Consider the following 23,196-nt stretch of genomic DNA (forward strand, 5'->3'; position numbering starts at 1 on the left):
ATCTTCCCTAAACTACATTTTTCCAAATAAAATTTTAATGTTAATTTGAAAAATAGATAAAATGCCATCCTTGTTGTATTCTAAGTCCGTATATAATCTAGGATCTATTTTTTTGATTCTATATTGTGTTCCACATTAATTGTATAGCATTTCTTTCTCATAACTTCATAATCAACCGTCTTTTTTTTTTTTGTCAAATGTGCATTCCTTTAATTTTTAAAAATATACACAGGAGAAGCCATGGGTTTTATATAAGAATATACACATTACCAAAGCATCTCTTATCGTTTTCCAAAACTCTATCAGTCTGAGCTTTATAAATTAAATATATCAGAACCTTTTTAGTTAAAATGATATCTGTGAAACTACTGGATATGCTAGACTTTTCTCAAGATCAAATGAACAGGGAATGTGAATATGGTTTGTGCTAAATAAAGTTTAGTGTTAGCTTTATTGCCTATAGTCTATAAGATGCAACTTTATTGTGCCTTTGCAAACAGGATAATTTTCTTTAAAAAACTGATCAAAATTTTCCATACATATAGCTCTATATGATAGATTACTGTGCAACACCATTGTTATGTAATTACAGAAATACCATAGAACCTAAGAGCACAGGGTAAGCAAAAGAAAAACAATCCTGAGCTATCTGAACAAGATGATTTGATGAATCCTTTTAGTGTAAGTTTAGAAAACATGGAAGAGGGGAAAAAAATACGTGCACACTACAGCCAGGAGCAAAATAGTCAACAGTCTTTCATCCCTTTATTTACAAGTACTATTCTTTTAAATAATAGATAACTAGGTTCTGGTTTTGAATGCAATTTCATAGATTCTTTAATGACAAAGTTTTATCTATTCTCATTAATTGTAGCAGGTAATATACTTGATTTTATTTCTCCATCTTTCTTTAAGTAAATAACATTTTATTTTTTTACTTTCTTATCCTTATTCTTGCTGAGTTTCACTGTTTTTCATTCTATATTTTTCCACTTGAAAATTTCAATGTACTTAGTTAATAGTTAACATCCATCCTGAAACTCAAAGTTAGATGAATATTTTTCTTTATTAAAAAAAATTATTAGTCCTATCAAAACATTATTTTCCTTACCTAAATGCCAACCCAAGGACAGGAGGCCTTTAACATACTTTCATTTTTATCCTCTCCTCACATTCCCATTCCCCACTCCTGATAAGGCTTTTTAACACTTGTTTCCCCTCCCTCTCCTGCCCTCCTTTCCTATTCCTAATAGGTGAAATAGCACCTCAAGTTCTAATGTTAGGCTGTTTCTTAAAGTTTGTTGCTTCTGCTGCAAGCATTTCCATTATACATTCATTGTATTGTACACACCCCCCTCAGGTTTCATTGCTCAACATTTGTTTCCTCTCCTCTTCACCTCCCCCTCTATTGAGACCTCAATTCTGTTTTATATCTTGCGTTCCTAGAATCCTGAGTCATGTATTCTCCTCAGCTGTGATATGTGAATGCTATATTACTGAATTCTTGAATATCCATAAATAACTTTCTTTTACTCTAACGAGAAATTATACCTTGACTGAGAATAGGATTGTTAAATTGTCAGCTTTTTCTCTCAGAGTATGAGGATATTATTCCACCAGCTTCCACCTTCAAATGTTACAGATGAAATGATTCTATTTCTTCTGACAACATATTTTTACTTCAGTATTAAAGTTTGTAGCTAAAATTCGAAAATATTCCCCTGATGCATCAAATATGCCTGAAACTCAGTCTATCCCTTTAAATCTGTAGATTTTGATCTTTATTTAATTCAGAACCACCTCCTCCTCCTACTTATTTTACTATTATTATTATTTTTTCCCTCTATCTCTTTCTCTCTTCAAGATCCTATTATTTACAGCCACTTCTGGGATCATGATCTAAGTGTTTTGTTTCTCTTCCCTCATTGTTTTCTTCTTTTTAAATTTTACTGTTTAAAGTATTTATTCTTTTTGGCCTTACAGGTCACAAATTTGGATCTCAAGAATGACACTCATCTTTTTAAATTGACCCACTAAATTTTTAACTTGAAAATTGTGCTTTTTAGTACCACATAGTCTTTTTTTGATGTACCTGAATGTTCTTATGTGTGCTTTCTTGCCATTGTTGTTAGGTTGCTGTTTTCTCCAGAAGTTCTCTTTTGATGAGCACCTAATCTGTTATTTCCTTTCTCTGGCTGCTGGGTTTCTTTACTTGTATTATCATTTTTCCTTGTTGGTTTATTCGGGCCACTGTCTTGTTACTGGAGACAATCCTACAAGGTAGAGCATGAGCTATTCTTAAATCCTGTAGTCTGAATGTGGGCAGCAGGCCTTCTGCATCTCCAAACCAAGGACCCAGGAGGAAGTCTTCCAGCTCCCCATGTTCTGCCCAGTACTAGCCTAGCATCAGGAGAAAGGAGGCTTCAGCCCCCTTTTCAGTTCCTTCTTGGCTTCTGTGGAGCCATGGAAACACACTCACATGGTTCAATGTCGACCTTATCCCTGGGTATTCAAGCACCTCTCTTGACCAAGATCTTCCCAGGGCCTGTTTTGATTCTATCCTTGCACAAGACTCATACTATTTTCTAGGTTCTTCCTTGACCTGTGGAAAAGAAATTCCTCATCACCTTCCTGTTTCTAGGACTCCCATAAAACCCAATTCCACCTGGCCCCAGGAGTGGCAGATTGGAATAGAGAATAGAAGAAAAATACAGTATAGTTAAGTTACCATCTTGTCAGGATTCCTCCATTCACTATATTTAGGAATAACATCCAAACTTATTACCATGGCCAAATAGGCTGTCTGTAATCACATTGCTATCTACCTGGGCAACCTCAGCTTACACACTCTCCCTTACTCATTTTACTTGAGTCACAGCAACTTTGCTTCTATCCCTCAAATATACTAATCTCATTTTTACCTAGGATTATATCACTTGCTGTTCACTCCTTATAGAATATTCTTCTCCCCTTGATAGTCAACTTTACATCTTTCAGGTCTCAATCAAATGTCATCTCTTGAAAGAGATCTTATTTTATCATTCAAGTACTATTCCCTAAATCACTCCATCACATCATTTTACATTTTTCATATCACCTAACACTATCTCAGATTATCATATTTATATATTTATTTCTTGGTCTGCTTATTATCTGTCTCCTTCATTGAATCTCCAAGAAAGTATGGATCTATCTAATTTGTTAGTAGTTTTATTTCAATAGATATTTATTGAATAAATGAACATATTCCAATTGCTTTGGAGCAAGAGGAAAAATATAAATTAAATCTTTGCAATTCCAAAAATGAGTCACTGTTTCTGAAGGACTATCTTTGCCAAAGTAAAAGCTATGGACAGTGCAACATTTTGTCTTGTCCTCTGTGAAGGTCCTGCTGTGAGAAATCATCATTAGGTTAAGATCAAGAACAGCTGAGAAAATTACTCTTATGTGAGATTTCTCTGAGAGATTTCTACATATCCTGCTTTGAACCCGTCGGTAGCATGTAACTGAAAGATCAGGGAAAATGGTTTGCAGTCCAGAGGTGAAAAGCAGGCTGCCATAGTACAAAAAAAAAAAAAATAGAGAGAAATATTTCCTCCTTCTCGGGACACTTCTGCTTAGTTTTATGGCATTGATGTTCAATGGAGGCTGAACATGGAAGACAAACTCTATTCGTTGGACCTTTGAATTTATCTCTCTAAAATGAATATTCTTCCCTATCATGCTGTTAGGAAGCAAATATTATTGCCTCACCTTGCCACACAATTTATTGATTTAAGGATATTTGAGAATTAATTGAGCTAGTATAAAGGTAATTTTCAAAAAAAAACACACACGTTTAACCCACATTGCGTCTCTTTCTTAAATGAGATCTGGGGAAATTTTAACACTATGTATTTGATGATATTAAGGAGTTATTTGATCCCTAGGATGTGGATAATAGTAGAATGAAACTGGTTTGGTCCTTGATTGATAACTGCTGAAGATGAATGATGGGTACATGGGGTACATTATACTATTCTATTTATTTTCATGTATATTTGAAGTTCTTCACAGCGAAAACTTTAAAATTAAAAAATTAAAAGCGTAAGTTATTCATTTTACTGTTTAACAGATAAATGAAACATTTCATGGATCCAGACTGAGAAGACAGTATGTCAAATCTCATGTTGCCCCAGTAAGGTATGTAAAACAGCCTGAGAGGTGCAGAGAATAAACTTTTCCTTTGCCTTCATATCTCATATTCAACAGAATATCTTTGCATAGTATATAATCGAAAGGTTAAATTTGAGGCTTCAAAACCACTAGCATTTTCAAATGTGAAAAAATGTATTCAAGGTCCGTTGGAAAATTATTAAACCAGCAAGAGTTCCAGCTGATGGTGAGTATCAGGTAAAGGTTAAATGGGGTTGTTTTTTATTTGAAGGCACAAAGTCAAAAAGCAAATCTAAAATCAGATAATTTCAACGTAAGAATGGATAAGATAGGAGAGCCACATATAAAATGTCTGACCCAGGAGTGGCACACTAGTAGATAATGTGCCAAATCTTGCTTAGAATTGTGGATTAAATGTAAAAGTTTGAAAATTTCACATAAAAGCAGGATTCTCAGAATGCGTTAAAAAAAAATCAAAAGATCTAACAACATGTGACCCACATTCCCACACAGTAACAATATTCTGACACTGAAGCTTCACTGTTTGCAGCAGGCCCTAACACTCACACAAATGTATACATATGTATTTACACCCAACCAGCTTCACTCTTTTACCTTACCTTCCTAATTCTATGGTTATTTTCTAGCAGCAAAGATGTTTATCCAAACACTGGTGAGGAAGAGGTAACCTGCAATAGATATGGAAAAATAATAGCCACAATCTCAAATAGAAAAGCTAATATGCTTTGGAATATACCCCCTCCTAAAACTAGAACTTGTGCTATTTAATTTTCTTGGTTCCTTTTTAAATAATCCATGCTCTCAACCAGAACCCCCAGAGAACTTATATTAACTCATTTAACCTGATAGCAACCCTGTATGGTATATACATATTAGTTTCTCATTTTACAGAGGAGATTGAAGCAAAGTTAGATTAAGTGACTTGCCAAGGTCACATATTTAATAAGTAAAAAACTGTAGTCTGGGCTTCCCTGGTGGCACAGTGGTTGAGAGTCTGCCTGCCGATGCAGGGGACATGGGTTCGTGCCCCAGTCCGGGAAGATCCCACATGCCGCGGAGTGGCTGGGCCCATGACCCATGGCCGCTGAGCCTGCGCGTCTGGAGCCTGTGCTCCGCAACGGGAGAGGCCACAACAGTGAGAGGCCCGCGTACCGAAAAAAAAAAAAAAACAAACAAACTGTAGTCTGAACCCAAGCAATCATATCTAGATTATTGCATCAACTTGTCTAATCTTCAGCTTTCACACTTGCTCCACTATTATACAAACTGCATGCAGCATCAAAATGAATTAGAAGAGGCCATCATCCCCTTCCTTAATATCCTCTGGCAGTTTCCCACAAATTCCACACTTCTTACATAGTGCACATAACCTTACCTGGAATGGCCCTGCTTCTCTCTGACCTCATCTCATACCCTCATCCTCATTCAACACTTATATCCATACAGATTGCTATTATTCCCCCAATAAACATGATAAAATTGTTCCCACCACCGGGCTGTCAAAGCACAAATTGCACCATACAAAATTGAACAGACAAGGAAGATATTGTTCAAGGCTTTTGCAACAGGGTAGATGGTTGAATATGAATGTGAAATGGTGAATCTAGAGTACAAACTCAGTTCCTGTGAATCTAAATCACACTCTCTTTGCTGTTCACCATGTCAATAAAGTGCCGTTTCCACTCCCTTCGGAGGAACTAGAAAACTGCCAGGAGCTCTGCTTAGCAAAGGATAGAATGACTCCACTAAGAATGATAGAGGCTTAGTAATAAAAGCATAATTTCTTTGTCTGTTTCTGTTCTGCAGCCGAGCCAAAGGAAAAGTGATAACACATGTTGTGCTTAAGTTTAAATCCTGTTATATGAATAATGAAGCAAAATTTTGGGATAGGATCGAAACCATTTTACATCAGAAGCTAAAGGGCAAAACTGGGTATTTATGTATAGATTCTTCTTCATTTAGATTTTCAGGTAAGCTTTTTATGTATGGTACAGAATGATTTTCATCTTTTAATTTGAATATGGTGTTTTGCTGTACAAATGAAAACAATACTTCTCTCTTTAAATATCATTTCATACATAATGGTAATTATTTTTAACCACTGTTAAAGTAATCAAGGTCTCTGTTAATCAATTTTTTGATATAGAATCATGCTTGTATTCTTGAAATTAAACTTTATTTAATGATAGATTTTTTTCAAATAAAGCAATCATGGTCCCAAATAACATTTCTTTGCAAAACAAGGCAGCCTTAAGCTCGAACACTTATGGTTTGTTCTGTGGGTCATGATTTCTCTCTCAGTTCTTTTGGATGTCTTAAGAATCTAGACTCCCAAATTCAAGAACTGAGTTTGGATATCTTTAACATCAAACTTATTTCTTGATAGGCCTTTAATGGATTTCATCTCTCTCTTATATCCAATCTAATTCTTATTATTGGTCACATAACAATATTGTGAAAGATGGCTTCTAAAAGATAGTGACACATGTCCTCCATTCCCAGGATAATCAGTGTCTCCCTGATCTTGATAAATGTATAGCCAATGCCTGGCACATCTAAGCTAGGCTATCAGTTCTCTGCTACAACAAATTTGATCAAGGGCAGAAAAGTATCCTATCCCTACAGGAAGGACTAAAGGACTAAAGGTTTATGAAAAAAAAAATCTAGTCCAAGTGTTCATTTGTCTGGAACATCAAAAGGATCAAAAAGCAAAACCTGAACGTGCTTCTCCTGGATAAAAATCCATCATGTTGTTGAAATGTGACTCTCCTCGGGTTATATTAGACGCTTTGTCTTAGAACCTTCCTTCTCACACAGCTACGTGTGATTACCTTAAAAAAACACGGAGAAATAAAGCAGTTCTCTGATTTACAGAGAATCAACCACCAAAGATATATTTTTGGAAACTCATCTGCTAAAACCATGAACTCACATAGTAAAGAAACAGCATTATATTCCTGGTATTCCTCCAAACTTTAAGAACATTATGTAGGATCCCAGGAAAACAGACTTTCTGGGAGGTATTTCCTAGGTTTATGGTTTTCCTCAGTAGTTTTATTTATTATAATGCCATCCAACAAGTTTATGGAGAGCAGTGACTGATAAGTGTAATACTCTTAAGTACATGCAGTGCTTTGGTAATGTCTTAGCCTCTACCTGTTCCCTAGAAACTCCTTATCTCTCCTCCTTCACTTCTCATCAGAAGCTAGACGTCTCATGAAACTGACTGGGCATTCACAGGTGCAAGATCAAACTCAGAAGCCGACTGGGCCAGGCCTCCAAAACCACAATGAAGTGAGTTAACACAAAGCTCACATTTAAGACAGCTCTTAAAGAGATTATGAACCTTCGTTAGTCAACACATAAATGGGTCTCTGGCTTAGGGATTTATGAAAGCTTATTTAGGTAGCCAAGGTTGCTGTCACAGCATCTTATTGAATAGCCTGACCTTCTTATGCTGCCTGGTTAGTTTGGTTGCTTAGCGCCTGCTCCTAAGTATGTCAAGGTTGTGGATTTCACTTTCATACAAGCTGCTAACATAGAGGAAAAAGACATCACTGGCCAGTGCTATTAGTTACAATGAATGCCTGAATACAATACCAGTGTTCCCATATGATTATGCCTAGAAAGAGGGCATATAGAATAATGATATGCATAAACTGTGTATCATTGGTGCATAATAGAGATGTTCCAGATGCATAGAAGAGAAGTTTCATTAGAACAAAAGCCACCTAGGACTTTAGAGCTTAATTCCCTTACAGAACCCCAACTGAGGAAGGCTGATGGCAAGTTTGGCACATGTACGCTGCTAGTAGGCACTGCTATCCCCAGATTTAAGATGCAAAGAGTGCTTCAATTATTAAGACCTGTGAACATAATATGCAATTTAATTTTCCACTCACTCTTGAATTCCAGGGAAATGACACTGCTACTATCTTCCTAGGTACTAGCAATCAGTATTTACAGTGTATTCTTCGGTGAGAGATAAGTATTTTCTCCATCAATTCTAAACTTACTAGATCAGAGAATTTTCAAATTGACTACCAGGCATAAAGCCTAGAAAAAACATTGATGGAATAGTTTTCCTCTGCCCATAATAGAATATTTTCCAGAAAAATCTCTCAAATGGCAAATTTCTTAACCTAATACCATTGAGTTCAGTGGTGAAAGTTTTTATGCATTCCCAAACCCCTGAATTTATATTCACTTATACTTTATCCTTAAACAATATCACATTATTTTAAAAATAGAGATGATAACCTCAATAGTTAAGATTAGTTAACACAATCAATACTTTATAAATTATTTCCTTTATAAATTATAAGATCATGCTTACATGATCTTGTTATTTTATAGCTTAACAGGCAGAACATACATGTGATACTTAATGTTTATGCAAACTTTAATGCAAAAAAAAACAGAACATACATGTGATACTTAATGTTGTGCAAACTTTAATGCAAAAAAAGAAAGAAAAGAACAAGTAAAGCAATGCAAGTGATATCCCACCAAACAAGTTGACCTCACAGCATGATGCACTTGACTGTCACTGCCGTAAACTATCAAGCCAGCAGCTAAGAAGAAAATGTAATGCTAGACTAGATCTACCAACTACACAACTGCAAGGATGACCACATGGTGTTTCTCTCCTGGAAGCTTTGGAAGGAAAAATCTAAGTCATTCTTTGTAAAAACAAAGAAATGCCTCATAAGCTGAAGTGAGGGTTTTAATGAAATGCCTTATAAAGTTGAATGCTCATAACTTTAATGGGCATACTTAAGGATATGACTGTACCTTGTTTTAAAAAATATTTATTATTTCCTACAGAAAAATGCCTTGTACCTGCTGCTACACTTAATCATTTACTGATTAAGCATGAAAAATAGTTTAAATACTTATGCTAAATCATAACTGGTTAAAGTAAAAACTCAAATTATGTGACAGTAATAGAAATTCATACACAAGGATGACGGTCCTGACCCACTGTTAAGGGTTTCACAAGAAAAGGAATGAAGCTCTGGCCTAGCACTCATTTGTGTGTCGCTGGGCAACACTGAGATATAAATGATGCTAGTAGAACACAGCTTTTTCATGTGACTTGATCCTGAGACACTGCATGGCTTCATTTGTACCATGTTTTAACCAACTTTAACCAATCATTCTTTGATAACTTCTAGAGGACATTTTGTTAAAGTATACTGTTTCCCAGAGACATGTTCTCTTTCTTTAAGTATTTTTCAAATGCAAGCTTGAAATATATATATTATTGAATGATACAGCTATTAGACACAGTCCAGATACTTTAAGAGAATTTAAAAATTATTAATAGTCATTGCATTAAAGGACTTGCTATCAATAGGGCACACAACACATACTGTCACAGAATTATCTGTAAAACAAGAATGTTCTTCCAAATGAATAATCCTTATTTTCTAATCTCTATAAAAGGAAAAACATTATAATTTATATTGGTTATTTTTGATAGACAGGCACTAATTTTAAATGCTTAACACTAAGACACTCCATGTAGTGGGCCAATTCAGTTACTTGCCTGGACTACCTGCTACATCCATGTAGAATGACTGAGACTCGATCAAAATAGGCTTAGTAGACCAGACCCCAACAGATTTTATTTAGTGGAGTTCTAGATTCATCTTGCCAATTTAGATCCAGGATACCTGAAATGAATCCTGAACTTTTTTTTTTTAACATCTTTATTGGAGTATAATTGCTTTACAATGGTGTGTTAGTTTCTGCTTTATAACAAAGTGAATCAGCTATACATATACATATATCCCCATATCTCCTCCTTCTTGCATCTCCCTCCCACCCTCCCTATCCCACCCCTCTAGGTGTTCACAAAGCACAGAGCTGATATCCCTGTGTTATGCAGCTTCTTCTCACTAGGTATTTTACATTTGGTAGTGTATATATGTCCATGTCACACTCTCACTTTGTCCCACCTTACCCTTCCCACTCCCCATGCCCTGAACTCCATTCTCAATGTCTGCATCATTATTCCTGTCCTGCCCTTAGGTTCTTCAGAACCTTTTCTTTTTTCCTTAGATTCCATATATATGTGTTAGCATATGGTATTTGTTGTTCTCTTTCTGACTTACTTCACTCTGTATAACAAACTCTAGGTCCATCCACCTGACTACAAACAACTCAATTTCATTTCTTTTTATGGCTGAGTAATATTCCATAGTATATACGTGCCAAATCTTCTTTATCCATTCATCTGTTAATGGACACTTAGGTTGCTTCCATGTCCTGGCTATTGTAAGTAGTGCTGCAATGAACATTGTGGTACATGACTCTTCTTGAATTATGGTTTTCTCAGGGTATATGCCAAGTAGTGGGACTGCTGGGTCATATGGTAGTTCTATTTTTAGTTTTTTAGGAACCTCCATACTGTTCTCCATAGTGGCTGTATCAATTTGCATTCCCACCAACAGTGCAAGAGGGTTCTCTTTTCTCCACACCCTCTCCAGGATTTGTTTGTAGATTTTTTGATGATGGCCATTCTGACCACTGTGAGATCATATCTCATTGTAGTTTTGATTTGCATTTCTCTAATGATTGGTGATGTTGAGCATCCTTTCATGTGTTTGTTGGCAACCTGTATATCTTCTTTGGAGAAATGTGTATTTAGGTCTTCTGCCCAGTTTTGGATTGGGTTGTTTGTTTTTTTGATATTGAGCTCCATGAGCTGCTTGTAAATTTTGGAGATTAATCCTTTGTCAGTTGCTTCACTTGCAAATATTTTCTCCCATTCTGAGGGTTGTCTTTTCATCTTGTTTATGGTTTCCTTTGCTGTGCAAAAGCTTTGAAGTTTCATTAGGTCCCATTTGTTTATTTCCGTTTCTCTAGGATGTGGGTAAAAATGTCCTTGCTGTGATTTATGTCATAGAGTGTTCTGCCTATGTTTTCCTCTAGAGTTTTATAGTGTCTGGCCTTACATTTAGGTCTTTAATCCATTGTGAGTTTATTTTTGTGTATGGTGTTAGGAAGTGTTCTAATTTCATTCTTTTACATGGAGCTGTCCAGTTTTCCCAGCACCACTAATTGAAGAGGATGTCTTTTCTCCATTGTATATTCTTGCCTCCTTTATCAAAAATAAGGTGACCATATGTGCATGGGTTTATCTCTGGGCTTTCTATCCTGCTCCATTGATCTATATTTCTAGTTTTGTGCCAGTACCATACTATTTTTTTTAACATCTTTATTGGAGTATAATTGCTGTACAATGGTGTGTTACTTTCTGAGTTATAACAAAGTGAATCAGCTATACATACACATATATCTCCATATCTCCTCCCTTTTGCGTCTCCCTCCCTCCCACCATCCCTATCCCACCCCTCTAGGTGATCACAAAGCACTGAGCTGATCTCCCTAGGCTATGCAGCTGCTTCCCACTAGCTATCTATTTTACATTTGGTAGTGTATACATGTCCATGACACTCTCTCACTTTATCCCAGCTTACCATCCCCCTTCCCATGTCCTCAAGTCCATTCTCTAGTAAGTCTACATCTTTATTCCCATCCTGCTCCTAGGTTCTTCATGACCATTTTTTCTTTTGTTTTGCTTTTTTAGATTCCATATGTATGTTTTAGCATACAGTATTTGTTTTTCTCTTTCTAACTTACTTCACTCTGTATGACAGACTCTAGGTCCATCCACCTCATAACAAGTAACTCAATTTCGTTTCTTTTCATGGCTGAGTAATATTCCATTGTGTATATGTGCCACATCTTCTTTATCCATTCATCTGTTGATGGACACTTAGGTTGCTTCCATGTCCTGGCTATTGTAAATAGACCTGCAATGAACTTTGTAGTACATGACTCTTTTTTTTTTTTTTTTTTGTGGTACGCGGGCCTCCCACTGCCGCGGCCTCTCCCATTGCGGAGCACAGGCTCCGGACGCGCAGGCTCTGGACACGCAGGCTCAGCGGCCATGGCCCACAGGCCCAGCCGCTCCGCTTCATGTGGGATCCTCCCGGACCGGGGCACGAACCCGCGTTCCCCGCATCAGCAGGCAGACTCCCAACCACTGCGCCACCAGGGAAGCCCCATGACTCTTTTTGAATTATGGTTTTCTCAGGGTATATGCCCAGTAGTGGGATTGCTGGGTCGTATGGTAGTTCTATTTTTAGTTTTTTAAGGAACCGCCATACTGTTCTCCATAGTGGCCATATCAATTTACATTCCCACCAGCAGTGCAAGAGGGTTCCCTTTTCTCCACACCCTCTCCAGGATTTATTGTTTGTAGATTTTTTGATGATGGCTGCTCTGAACACTGTGAGATGATATCTAATTGTAGTTTGTTTTTTTGTTTTTTTGTTTTTTCTGTAGGCGGGCATCTCACTGCCCCGGCCTCTCCCGTCACGGAGCACAGGCTCCAGACGTGCAGACCCAGCGGCCACGGCTCATGGGTCTAGCCGCTCCGCGGCACATGGAATCCTCCCAGATTGGGGCACGAACCCGTGTCCCCCGCATCGGCAGGCGGATTCCCAACCACTGTGCCACCAGGGAAGCCCTCTCATTGGAGTTTTGATTTGCATTTCTCAAGTGATTAATGATATTGGGAATGCTTTCATGTGTTTGTTGGCAATCTGTATATCTTCTTTGGAGAAATATCTGTTTAGGTCTTCTGCCCTTATCTGGATTAAGTTGGTTGTTTTTTTGATAATGAGCTGCATGAGCTGCTTGTAAATTTTGGAGATTAATACTTGGTCAGTTGCTTCATTTGCAAATATTTTCTCCCATTCTGAGGGTTGTCTTTTTGTATTGTTTATGTTTTCCTTTGCTGTGCAAAAGCTTTTAAGTTTCATTAGGTCCCATTTGTTTACTTTTGGTTTTCCTTCCATTTCTCTAGGAGGTGGGTCAAAAAGGATCTTGCTGTGATTTATGTCATAGAATGTTCTGCCTATGATTTCCTCTAAGATCAGGAACAAGACAAGGATGTCCACTCTCAGCACTATTATTCAACATAGTTTTGGAAGTCCTAGCCGCAGCAAACAAAGAAGAAAAAGAAATAAAAGGAATCCAAACTGGAAAAGAAGAAGTAAAACTGTCACTGTTTGCAGATGACATGATACTATACATAGAGGATCCTAAAGATGCCACCAGAAAATTACTAGAGCTAATCAATAAATTTGATAAAGTTGCAGGATACAAAATTAATGCACAGAAATCTCTTGCATTCATATACACTAATGAAGAAAAATCTGAAAGTGAAATTAAGAAAACACTCCCATTTACCATTGCAACAAAAAGAATAAAATATCTAGGAATAAACCTACCTAGGGAGGAAAAAGACGTGTATGCAGAAAATTTTAAGACACTGATGAAAGAAATTAAAGATGATACAAACAGATGGAGACATATACCATGTTCTTGGAATGGAAGAATCAATATTGTGAAAATGACTCTACTACCCAAAGCAATCTACAGATTCAATGCAATCCCTATCAAATTACCAATGGCATTTTTTATGGAACTAGAACAAAAAATCTTAAAATTTGTATGGAGACACAAAAGACCCCGAATAGCCAAAGCAGTCTTGAGGGATAAAAATGGAGCTAGAGGAATCAGGCTCCCTGACTTCAGACTATACTACAAAGGTACAGTAATCAAGACAATATGGTACTGGCACAAAAACAGAAACATAGATCAATGGAACAAGATAGAAAGCCCAGAGATAAACCCACTCACCTATGGTCAACTAATCTATGACAAAGGAGGCAACAGTATACAATGGAGAAAAGACAGTCTTTCAATAAGTGGTGCTGAGAAAACTGGGCAGCTACATGTAAAAGATTGAAATTAGAACACTCCCTAACACCATACACAAAAATCAACACAAAATGGATCAGAGACCTAAATTTAAGACCGGACACTATAAAACTCTTAGAGGAAAACATAGGAAGAACACTCTTTGACATAAATCACAGCAAGATCTTTTTTGATCCACATCCTAGAGTAATGGAAATAAAAATAAACAAATGTGACCTAATGAAATTTCAAAGCTTTTGCACAGCAAAGGGAACCATAAACAAGATAAAAAGACAACCCTCAGAATGGGAGAAAATACTTGCAAACGAATCAACGGACAAATGATTAATCTCCAAAATATATAAACAGCTCATGCAGCTCTATATTAAAAAAACAAACAACCCAATCCAAAAATGGGTAGAAGACCTAAATAGACATTTCTCCATAGTAGACATACACAAGGCCAAGAAGCACATGAAAAGTTGCTCAACATCACTAATTATTAGAGAAATGCAAATCAAAACTACAATGAGGTATCACCTCACACCAGTTAGAATGGGTATTGTCAGAAAATCTACAAACAACAAATGCTGGAGAGAGTGTGGAGAAAAGGGAACCCTCTTGCACTGTTGGTGGGAATGTAAATTGATACAGCCACTATGGAGGACAGTATGGAGGTTCCTTAAAAAACTAAAAATAGAATTACCAGAGCTTCAAGATAGTGGAAGAGTAAGACGCGGAGATCACCTTCCTCCCCACAGAATATCAGAAATACATCTACACTTGGAATTGCTCCTATAGAACACCTACTGAACACTGCCAGAAGACTTCAGACCTCCCAAAAGGCAAGAAACTCCCCACGTACCTGGCTAGGGCAAAAGAAAAAACAGAGACAAAAGAATAGGGACAGGACCTGCACCAGTGGGAGGGAGCTGTGAAGGAGGAAAGGTTTCCACACACTAGAAGCCCCTTCACAGGCGCAGACTGCAGGTGGCAGAGGGGGGAAGCTTCAGAGCCACAGAGCAGAGTGTAGCAACAGGGGTGCGGAGGGCAAAGTGGAGAGATTCCCGCACAGAGGAGAGGATCGGTGCCGACCGGCACTCACCAGCCCGAGAGGCTTGTCTGCTCACCCGCCAGGGCCGGGGCTGTCACAAAGAAAGAAAACTACAGGCCAATATCACTGATGAACATAGATGCAAAATTCCTCAACAAAATGCTGGCAAACAGAATCCAACAGCACATTAAAAGGATCAGACACCATGATCAACTGGGGTTTATTCATGGAATGCAAGTATTCTTCAATATACACAAATCAATCAATGTGATACACAATATTAACAAATTGAAGGAGAAAAGCCATATGATCATCTCAATTGATGCAGAGAAAGCTTTCAACAAAATTCAACACCCATTTATGATAAAAACCCTGCAGAAAGTAGACATAGAGAGAACTTTTATCAACGTAATAAAGGCCATATATGACAAACCCACAGCCAACATCATCCTCAATGGTGAAAAACTGAAACCATTTCCAATAAGATCAGGAAAAGACAAGGTTGCCCACTGTCACCACTATTATTCAACACAGTTTTGGAAGTCTTAGCCAAGGCAATCAGAGAAGAAAAGGAAATAAAAGGAATCCAAATCGGAAAAGAAGAAGTAAAGCTGTCACTGCAGATGACATGATACTATACATAGAGAATCCTAAAGATGCTACCAGAAAAGTACTAGAGCTAATCAATGAATTTGTAAAGTAGCAGGATACAAAATTAATGCACAGAAATCTCTGGCATTCCTATACACTAATGATGAAAATCTGAAATCAAGATAACACTCCCATTTACCATTGCAACAAAAAGAATAAAATATCTAGGAATAAATCTACCTAAGGAGACAAAAGACCTATATGCAGAAAATTATAAGACACTGATGAAAGAAATTAAAGATGATGCAAATAGATGAAGAGGTATACCATGTTCTTGGATTGGAAGAATCAACATTGTGAAAAAGACTCTACTACCCAAAGCAATCTACAGATTTAATGCAATCCCTATCAAACTACCAATGGCATTCTTCACAGAACTACAACAAAAAATTTCACAATTTGTATGGAAACACAAAAGACCCCGAATAGCCAAAGCAATCTGGAGAATGAAAAATGGAGCTGGAGGAATCAGGCTCCCCGACTTCAGACTATACTGCAAAGTTACAGTAATCAAGAGAGTATGGTAGTGGCACAAAAACAGAAATAAAGATCAATGGAACAGGATAGGAAGCCCAGATATAAACCCATGCGCATATGGTCACCTTATCTTTGATAAAGGAGGCAAGAATATACAGGGGAGAAAAGACAGACTCTTCAATAAGTGGTGCTGGGAAAACTGGACAGGTACTTGTAAAAGTATGAAATTAGAACACTCCCTAACCCCACACACAAATGTAAACTCAAAATGGATTAAAGACCTAAATGTAAGGCCAGACACTATGAAACTCTTAGAGGAAAACATAGGCAGCACACTCTATGACATAAATCAGAGCAAGATTCTTTTTGACCCACCTCCTAGAGAAATGGAAATAAAAACAAAAATAAACAAATGGGACCTAATGAAACTTAAAAGCTTTTGCACAGCAAAGGAAACCATAAACAAGATCAAAAGACAACCCTCAGAATGGGAGAAAATATTTGCAAATGACAAAGGATTAATCACCAAAATTTACAAGTAGCTCATGCAGCTCAACTCAACAAAACAAACAACCCAATCCAATAATGGGCAGAAGACCTAAATACACATTTCTGCAAAGAAGATATACAGATTGCCAACAAACACATGAAAGAATGCTCAACATCATTAATCATTAGAGAAATGCAACTAAAAACTACAATGAGATATCATTTCACACCAGTCAGAATGGCCATCATCAAAAAAATCTAGAAACAATAAATGCTGGAGAGGGTGTGGAGAAAAGGGAACACTCTTGCACTTTTGGTGGGAATGTAAATTGATACAGCCACTATGGAGAACATTATGGAGGTTCCTTAAAAAACCAAAAATAGAACTGCCATATGACCCAGGAATCCCACTACTGGGCATATACCCTGAGAAAACCATAATTCAAAAAGATCATGTACCAAAAGTTTCATTGCAGCTCTATTTACAATAGCCAGGACATGGAAGCAACCTAAGTGTCCATCAACAGATGAATGGATAAAGAAGATGTGGCACGTATATACAATGGAATATTACTCAGCCTTAAAAAGAACCGTAATTGAGTTATTTGTAGTGAGGTGGATGGACCTAGAGTCTGTCATACAGAGTGAAGTAAGTCAGAAAGAGAAAAACAAATACCGTATGCTAACACATATATATAGAATCTAAGAAAAAAAAAAAGGTCATGAAGAACATAGGGGCAAGACAGGAATAAAGACAGAGACCTACTAGAGAATGGACTTGAGGATATGGGAGGGGGAAGGGTAAGCTGTGACAAAGTGAGAGAATGGTATGGACATATATACACTACCAAACGTAAAATAGATAGCTAGTGGGAAGCAGCCGGATAGCACAGGGAGATCAGCTCGGTGCTGTGTGACCACCTAGAGGGGTGGGATATGGAGGGTGGGAGGGAGGGAACTGCAAGAGAGAAGAGATATGGGAAAATATGTATATGTATAACTGATTCACTTTGTTATAAAGCAGAAACTAACACACCATTGTACAGCAATTATACTCCAATAAAGATGTTAAAAAATAATAATAATAATAAAATTAAATTTAAAAAGACATAGACGTAGAGAATGGACTTGAGAACACGGGAAGGGGTAGGGTAAGATGAGATGAAATGAGAGAGTGGCATGGACATATATACACTACCAAATGTAAAATAGATGGCTAGTGGGAAGCAGCCGCACAGCACAGGGTGATCAGCTTGGTGCTTTGTGACCACCTAGAGAGGTGGGATAGGGAGGGTGGGAGGGAGATACAAGAGGGAGGAAATATGGGGATATATGTATATGTATAACTGATTCACTTTGTTATACAGCAGAAACTAACACACCACTGTAAAGCAATTATACTCCAATAAAGATGTTAAATTAAAAATAATTTATAAAAGGAAGGACACACAAACTTCCAGAGCAGTGACTCAGTCGAAAACAATGACAGCTTAAGTCATTTCCCCATTCGTGGTACCTGTCTTCCACCTAACCAAGTGATATTTACTGTATTAAGCTTTGAAATAATACAACTATTAAATGTAAGTTCTAGCTCAAAAACATTTCTTCTCTTTAGAAAGTCATGCATTGCTAATGCACATATGTGGAATCTTAAAAAACGGTACTGATGAACCTAGTGGCAGGGCAGGAATAAAGACGCAGATGTAGAGAACAGAATTGAGGACACTGGGTGAGAAGGGGAAGCTGGGACGAAGTAAGAGAGTAGCATTGACATATGTACTCTACCAAATGTAAAATAGGTAGCTAGTGGGAAGCAGCCGCGTAGCACAGGGAGATCAGCTCGGTGCTTTGTGACCACCTAGAGGGGTGGGATAGGGAGGGTGAGAGGGAGGCTGAAGAGGGAGGGGATAAGGGGATATATGTATACATATAGGTGATTCACTTTGTTGTACAACAGAAACTAACACAACATTGTAAAGCAATTATACTCCAATAAAGATGTATTAAAAAATACAAAAGTAAATTAGGTACTGAGGCCATATCAGAATAAAGCTGTAACTTTTGTAGTGTTAATCATACCTTAAAAAAAAAAAAGTCATGCATCAGTTAAGAAAACCTCAAAGGAAGAAGAAAGTCTGTGAACAAAGTACGGTTTCTAAATAATTAGTTTTTAAGATATAGGAATTAACATTTTTCCAGTAGAGTCATAGTAGTTTAATTATTTCCCAAAATCTTGATATGGTTTGATACATTTTACCAACCACACAAAGCTCAAAATCAAACTCTACTGATATCATGTTGAATAAAAATTAGCCTCTGGAAAGCAGACATAAAGGATTAGACAGAAATATGCCATCAGTTTAAGTAGGTGTGGCACATATTTACTCCTAGTCCTTCTGACTGCTGAATTGCTCCTGCCTTTTTGTTCAGACAGGTTGACTTTCTGGTAAAGGATTCTTTTGTCTCTCTGATTTTTTGTGCAACCTAATACAAGAGTGTGTAATTGTAATTGGCATACATAACTGGATACTCCCTCCTGGATTTATAGAAATCCAAGAACATAATAAAAATGAACCTACTTTGACATTTACAGTATTTAAGTTATAGAGTAACTGGTGATTTCTTTTTGAAGAGAAACTCATAAGTCGAAATGGCTACTGGATTTACAGTTCTCTGCATCTGAAACTTGGGACATAATTGTAATTCACTTACCCTCTCCTCACACACTTTGCACATGAATTAAACAGGTTTGCCATTCTCCATAGATGTGGGGCCCATACCAAAATTATCAGGAGTAAATCTCACTCTATAATATTCCCTAGATGTCTAGGAATGAGTAGACAATGTTGAAGTGTACCCTCTTCTTAAAATATATTTTTATCCAAAATGAATAAGAAATGGAATGGCATGCTTAATTGAATGTTCTGAATAATTGAAATTTACTGCACAAAATGTATTTATTTTTAAATGAGCAAAATGCACACAACACCGAGAAATGCACTAACTATAAAATTTATGTACTCTCTCCTAACTACAAGCATTATTTGTTCTGGTATGTAGTTATTTGAGTGTCTTAATCTGTTTCCTCAAAAGCAGAGGCTGAGACAGAGACTTGCATTCAGTAGTTGATTTGAGAAAGAGTAAAGGACAGAAATAGTAAAATGGGGAGAGGAAGTTGGTCATCACTAGCGGCAACTCTAGCTCCATCTGGTAGGACCTTACTAATTGTATTTCAGAACTGTGTTCCCCTGTGACTAAAGGGGGAAGCATTTGTCCATCAGCTCTCAGCCAATTCTGGCTCCAACAGTTACCTCCCACATCTCCTATTGTCCATCTTGGAATGTCCGGTGGGTTCCTTCTAGCAGAAAGTGAGAAGTCCTAGGTGCTGACTTGAGAAGGGCATTTGTTACTCTTGAGTAGAGAAGATCCAGATCTGTGTGGACTAGGTCACCATACTGTGACTGGGATAAGATGGGCCAAGAGTATTTAAAATGGCATTAAAAAGTGTCAAATGCATTTAGTATCTGGTGGTTTGTATTCAAGATGTGGTGAAAGATTACCATTTTTCATATATTTTAGTACTTTCTAGAACCCAGACCTCTTTTTTAAATATCTTGTGATGGGGAACTTGAGAGTCTTTTTAGAAACAGAATAATAAATACTAAGATTTTATTACTCTCTATGCTAATCTATGAACATAGAAATTACATAGTCAGGATTGAATAAAATGATTATGCCTAAAGAATAATGTGTTCTCCAAAACCAAATAATTAATATGAATTAATATTAAAACAAAATGTGTTCATAAATGTAACTATTTCCCTTTTCTTCCCCCTTGACTTTTAGACATTGCAATGCCAACAGCAGAAAATCCTCTCAATACATGTAAGTTCACTAATAAAGAGTTATTTTCTAGTAAGAAATTCCTTAGATGGAAAAAAAAAACCAACCCTCCACTTGAGAGTCAATGTGGTATCCGTAAAGGTGTAATGGGAACCTTTCTTCTGGAAACTCGTATGAAGGTGACTGTAGATGGTCTTTGACTGATATCATGGATTTAAAATGAGGAACACATTATCTCATGCCATGATGGCAGAGGGGATCTAAGGACTGCAGTGATAATTAAGAACTTAGACTCTAAAACTAGCTACACATTAGTTTTGAGCCCCAGATCTAGCACTTCCTAACTGGATGAATTTACACAGGTTATTTAACTTCTCAAACCTTCCGTTCCAAGCTATTGTGATGATAAAAGAAGGTACAAGTAAAGTACTTAAAAGAGTATATGCTCATGATAAGCACTCAAAAGATGTCAGCCCTTTGCATTTTCTACTCTGCCGATGAAAACTTCAGGCCTAGGAACTCACTGTGGAATTCTGATCCTAGAAGCCAAGTTTAAGTCAGCTGCCTTACATGCAAGCAGCTGCTTGCTGGCCAAGGCATTCTGTTTCTACTCTCCCACTAGCCGCTTTGGGAAATGTGATCCCCAAGGTTGCTAGAACCTGGAGCACACTGTCAGGAGAAGCACTCCTCTTATCTGAGGTTGATTGGAGCAACTGGATTAGAGGAATTGCTCTCCAGAGCCAGGTGACACCGACCCCAATGGCTCTTGCTATCCCTCAGTCACATCACGGTTATTTCTGAGCAACCTGGCCAAAACTTAAACACAAATCTGTATTAGATTGTTTTTCTCTGTGATATATTTTGACTGAACAACGCTTAAGCAACTAATAAGACGTTTTTAAGTCAATTATTCCAGTTAAAATCTTCAGTGCTGATATGATCAAAATCCACAATTAGGAATTTGTCAGGTTGGTAGAGAGAGGTAGTCAACACAGAAATAAAAGCAGTGGTAAGAAAGAGATTAGCCAATTTGTCCATCCCCCCATCTGGGACACTAAACAAACATCCAGACCAGTATCCTGAATTTGCCTTGGTTTATCTGAGATTTTAATTTAAATAAGAAGGGAGAAGGGAGAGGTAGGCAAGAAAAATCGAACAGTGTTGAAGAGAATAGAGTTCGGCATGTGACGTAAAGTATATTAAAGTGCAGTAATAGGATAAACAACAAGGTCCTACTGTATAGCACAAGGAACTATATTCAATATCATGTGATAAACCATAATGGAAAAGAATATGAAAAAGAATATATATATATATATAAAACTGAGTCACTTTGCTGTACGGCAGAAATTAACACAACATTGTAAATCAACTATACTTTGATAAAAAAATTTTTTTAATGCAGTAATAGCTGATGGAGTAGAAGTTAGAAATGTAGCGAGACTGTAAGAGCTTGGTAGATTATCTGATTTTTCGGTAAGTATCACCCAGAGAGTCTTCATTTTATTCCTTAAATCCTTGAAATTTGTCAGATGACCTCTTTCGACATAACAAAAGCTCTAAGGTGCCAGGTAAGATTTTGGCAGAGGTAATAACAAGGTAGTACTGCAGAGGTGGTGGCTAAAAGCTTAACAGACATAACAATCATGAGTAAATAAAAACTCAGAATAAAGATTGGTGCATGGATATAAATTAGATTAAAATTCTGAGTAACAGCAGAAACAGAGAAGTACAGTCACCCAGGGGAGGTTCTCCTAGCCCACAGATTATCATCTTTGTTTTTACATTCCTCTGAAGGAAGTTGAGTAAAAGCCAACTTCCTTTAGGAGTTGTCCAAACAGAAAGGAAGATCAGGAAGAACGCTTATATCTTCACATTCTGCATTATTTTCTTTATACTCTGTAGCGTTCCTGATAAGGGAGTGGATAGAAAGAGGGAAAGAAAAGGGAGTCACACTTAGTGAGTCAGTGTGAGTGCTGTCTCATTCAAATTCAGTGATGTTTATCAAGAGGATGCCTTAACAACTGAAGTTTGGGTTTCATCAAAGAGAACAGTCTAGAATCAGAAGCAATATACAAACTTAGGGATTTCAAAGGGCTAGTGAAGGTTTTTTAAAAGTCTACATGTCCCTCCCCTGTGCTTCTAATCCTTTCCACCCTCAGGAGAGAATACCTCAAGATACATCTTGTCACATATAACAAACAACATCTCTGTGAAGCAATTGACCATCTAACCTTTCCAATTAATTTAAATATTCTCATTCTTGATACAAACATCTTTCTTTAATTCAGAGTTTCTCAACCCTAACTACTGCTTTGGGCCAGATAATTCTTTGTTTCAGGGACAGTCCCATGCATTATAGAATTTTTAGCAGGATTACTGGCCTCTACCCACTAGATACCAGTAGCCCAATACTGCCCCCCTCCCAGTTATGACAACCAAAAATGTCTCCAGATATTGCCAAATTACTCCTGGGGATGGGAGGTGGTATGCAAAATTGACACTGACTGAGACCACTACCTTAATCTACGCCCACTGCATTGATTTTGGCAAATTTTATTCACTCTCCAAATTCTTAGGAACAAACCTAATACAGAAGAGGGTTTTGCAGTCAAATATTTTTATTTTAAGATGTCTCATGGATTACACTATATAGACTTCATTTCTACAAACATTTGAGAACTTGTTTGCGCTCCTTTTATGTGATGCGTTCTCTCCAGTAGGTT

At 37.2% G+C, this 23,196-nt stretch overlaps 1 protein-coding gene across 1 annotated transcript in view; it reads left to right on the forward strand.

Annotated features, from left to right (window-relative positions):
• Positions 1-23,196, forward strand: part of LOC309822279 (transmembrane protease serine 11C-like) — a gene marked incomplete at both ends in the record, with an annotated part of 43,458 nt that overhangs the window by 15,939 nt on the left and 4,323 nt on the right. Inside the window, 2 exon segments of the mRNA XM_082654017.1 lie at positions 4,115-4,182; positions 5,983-6,146. Of these exon segments, the coding sequence (XP_082510143.1) occupies positions 4,115-4,182; positions 5,983-6,146 (232 nt within the window).

This window comes from Grampus griseus (genome assembly GCF_964374135.1).
Source record: "Grampus griseus genome assembly, chromosome: 4".
NCBI classification, from domain to species: domain Eukaryota; kingdom Metazoa; phylum Chordata; class Mammalia; order Artiodactyla; family Delphinidae; genus Grampus; species Grampus griseus.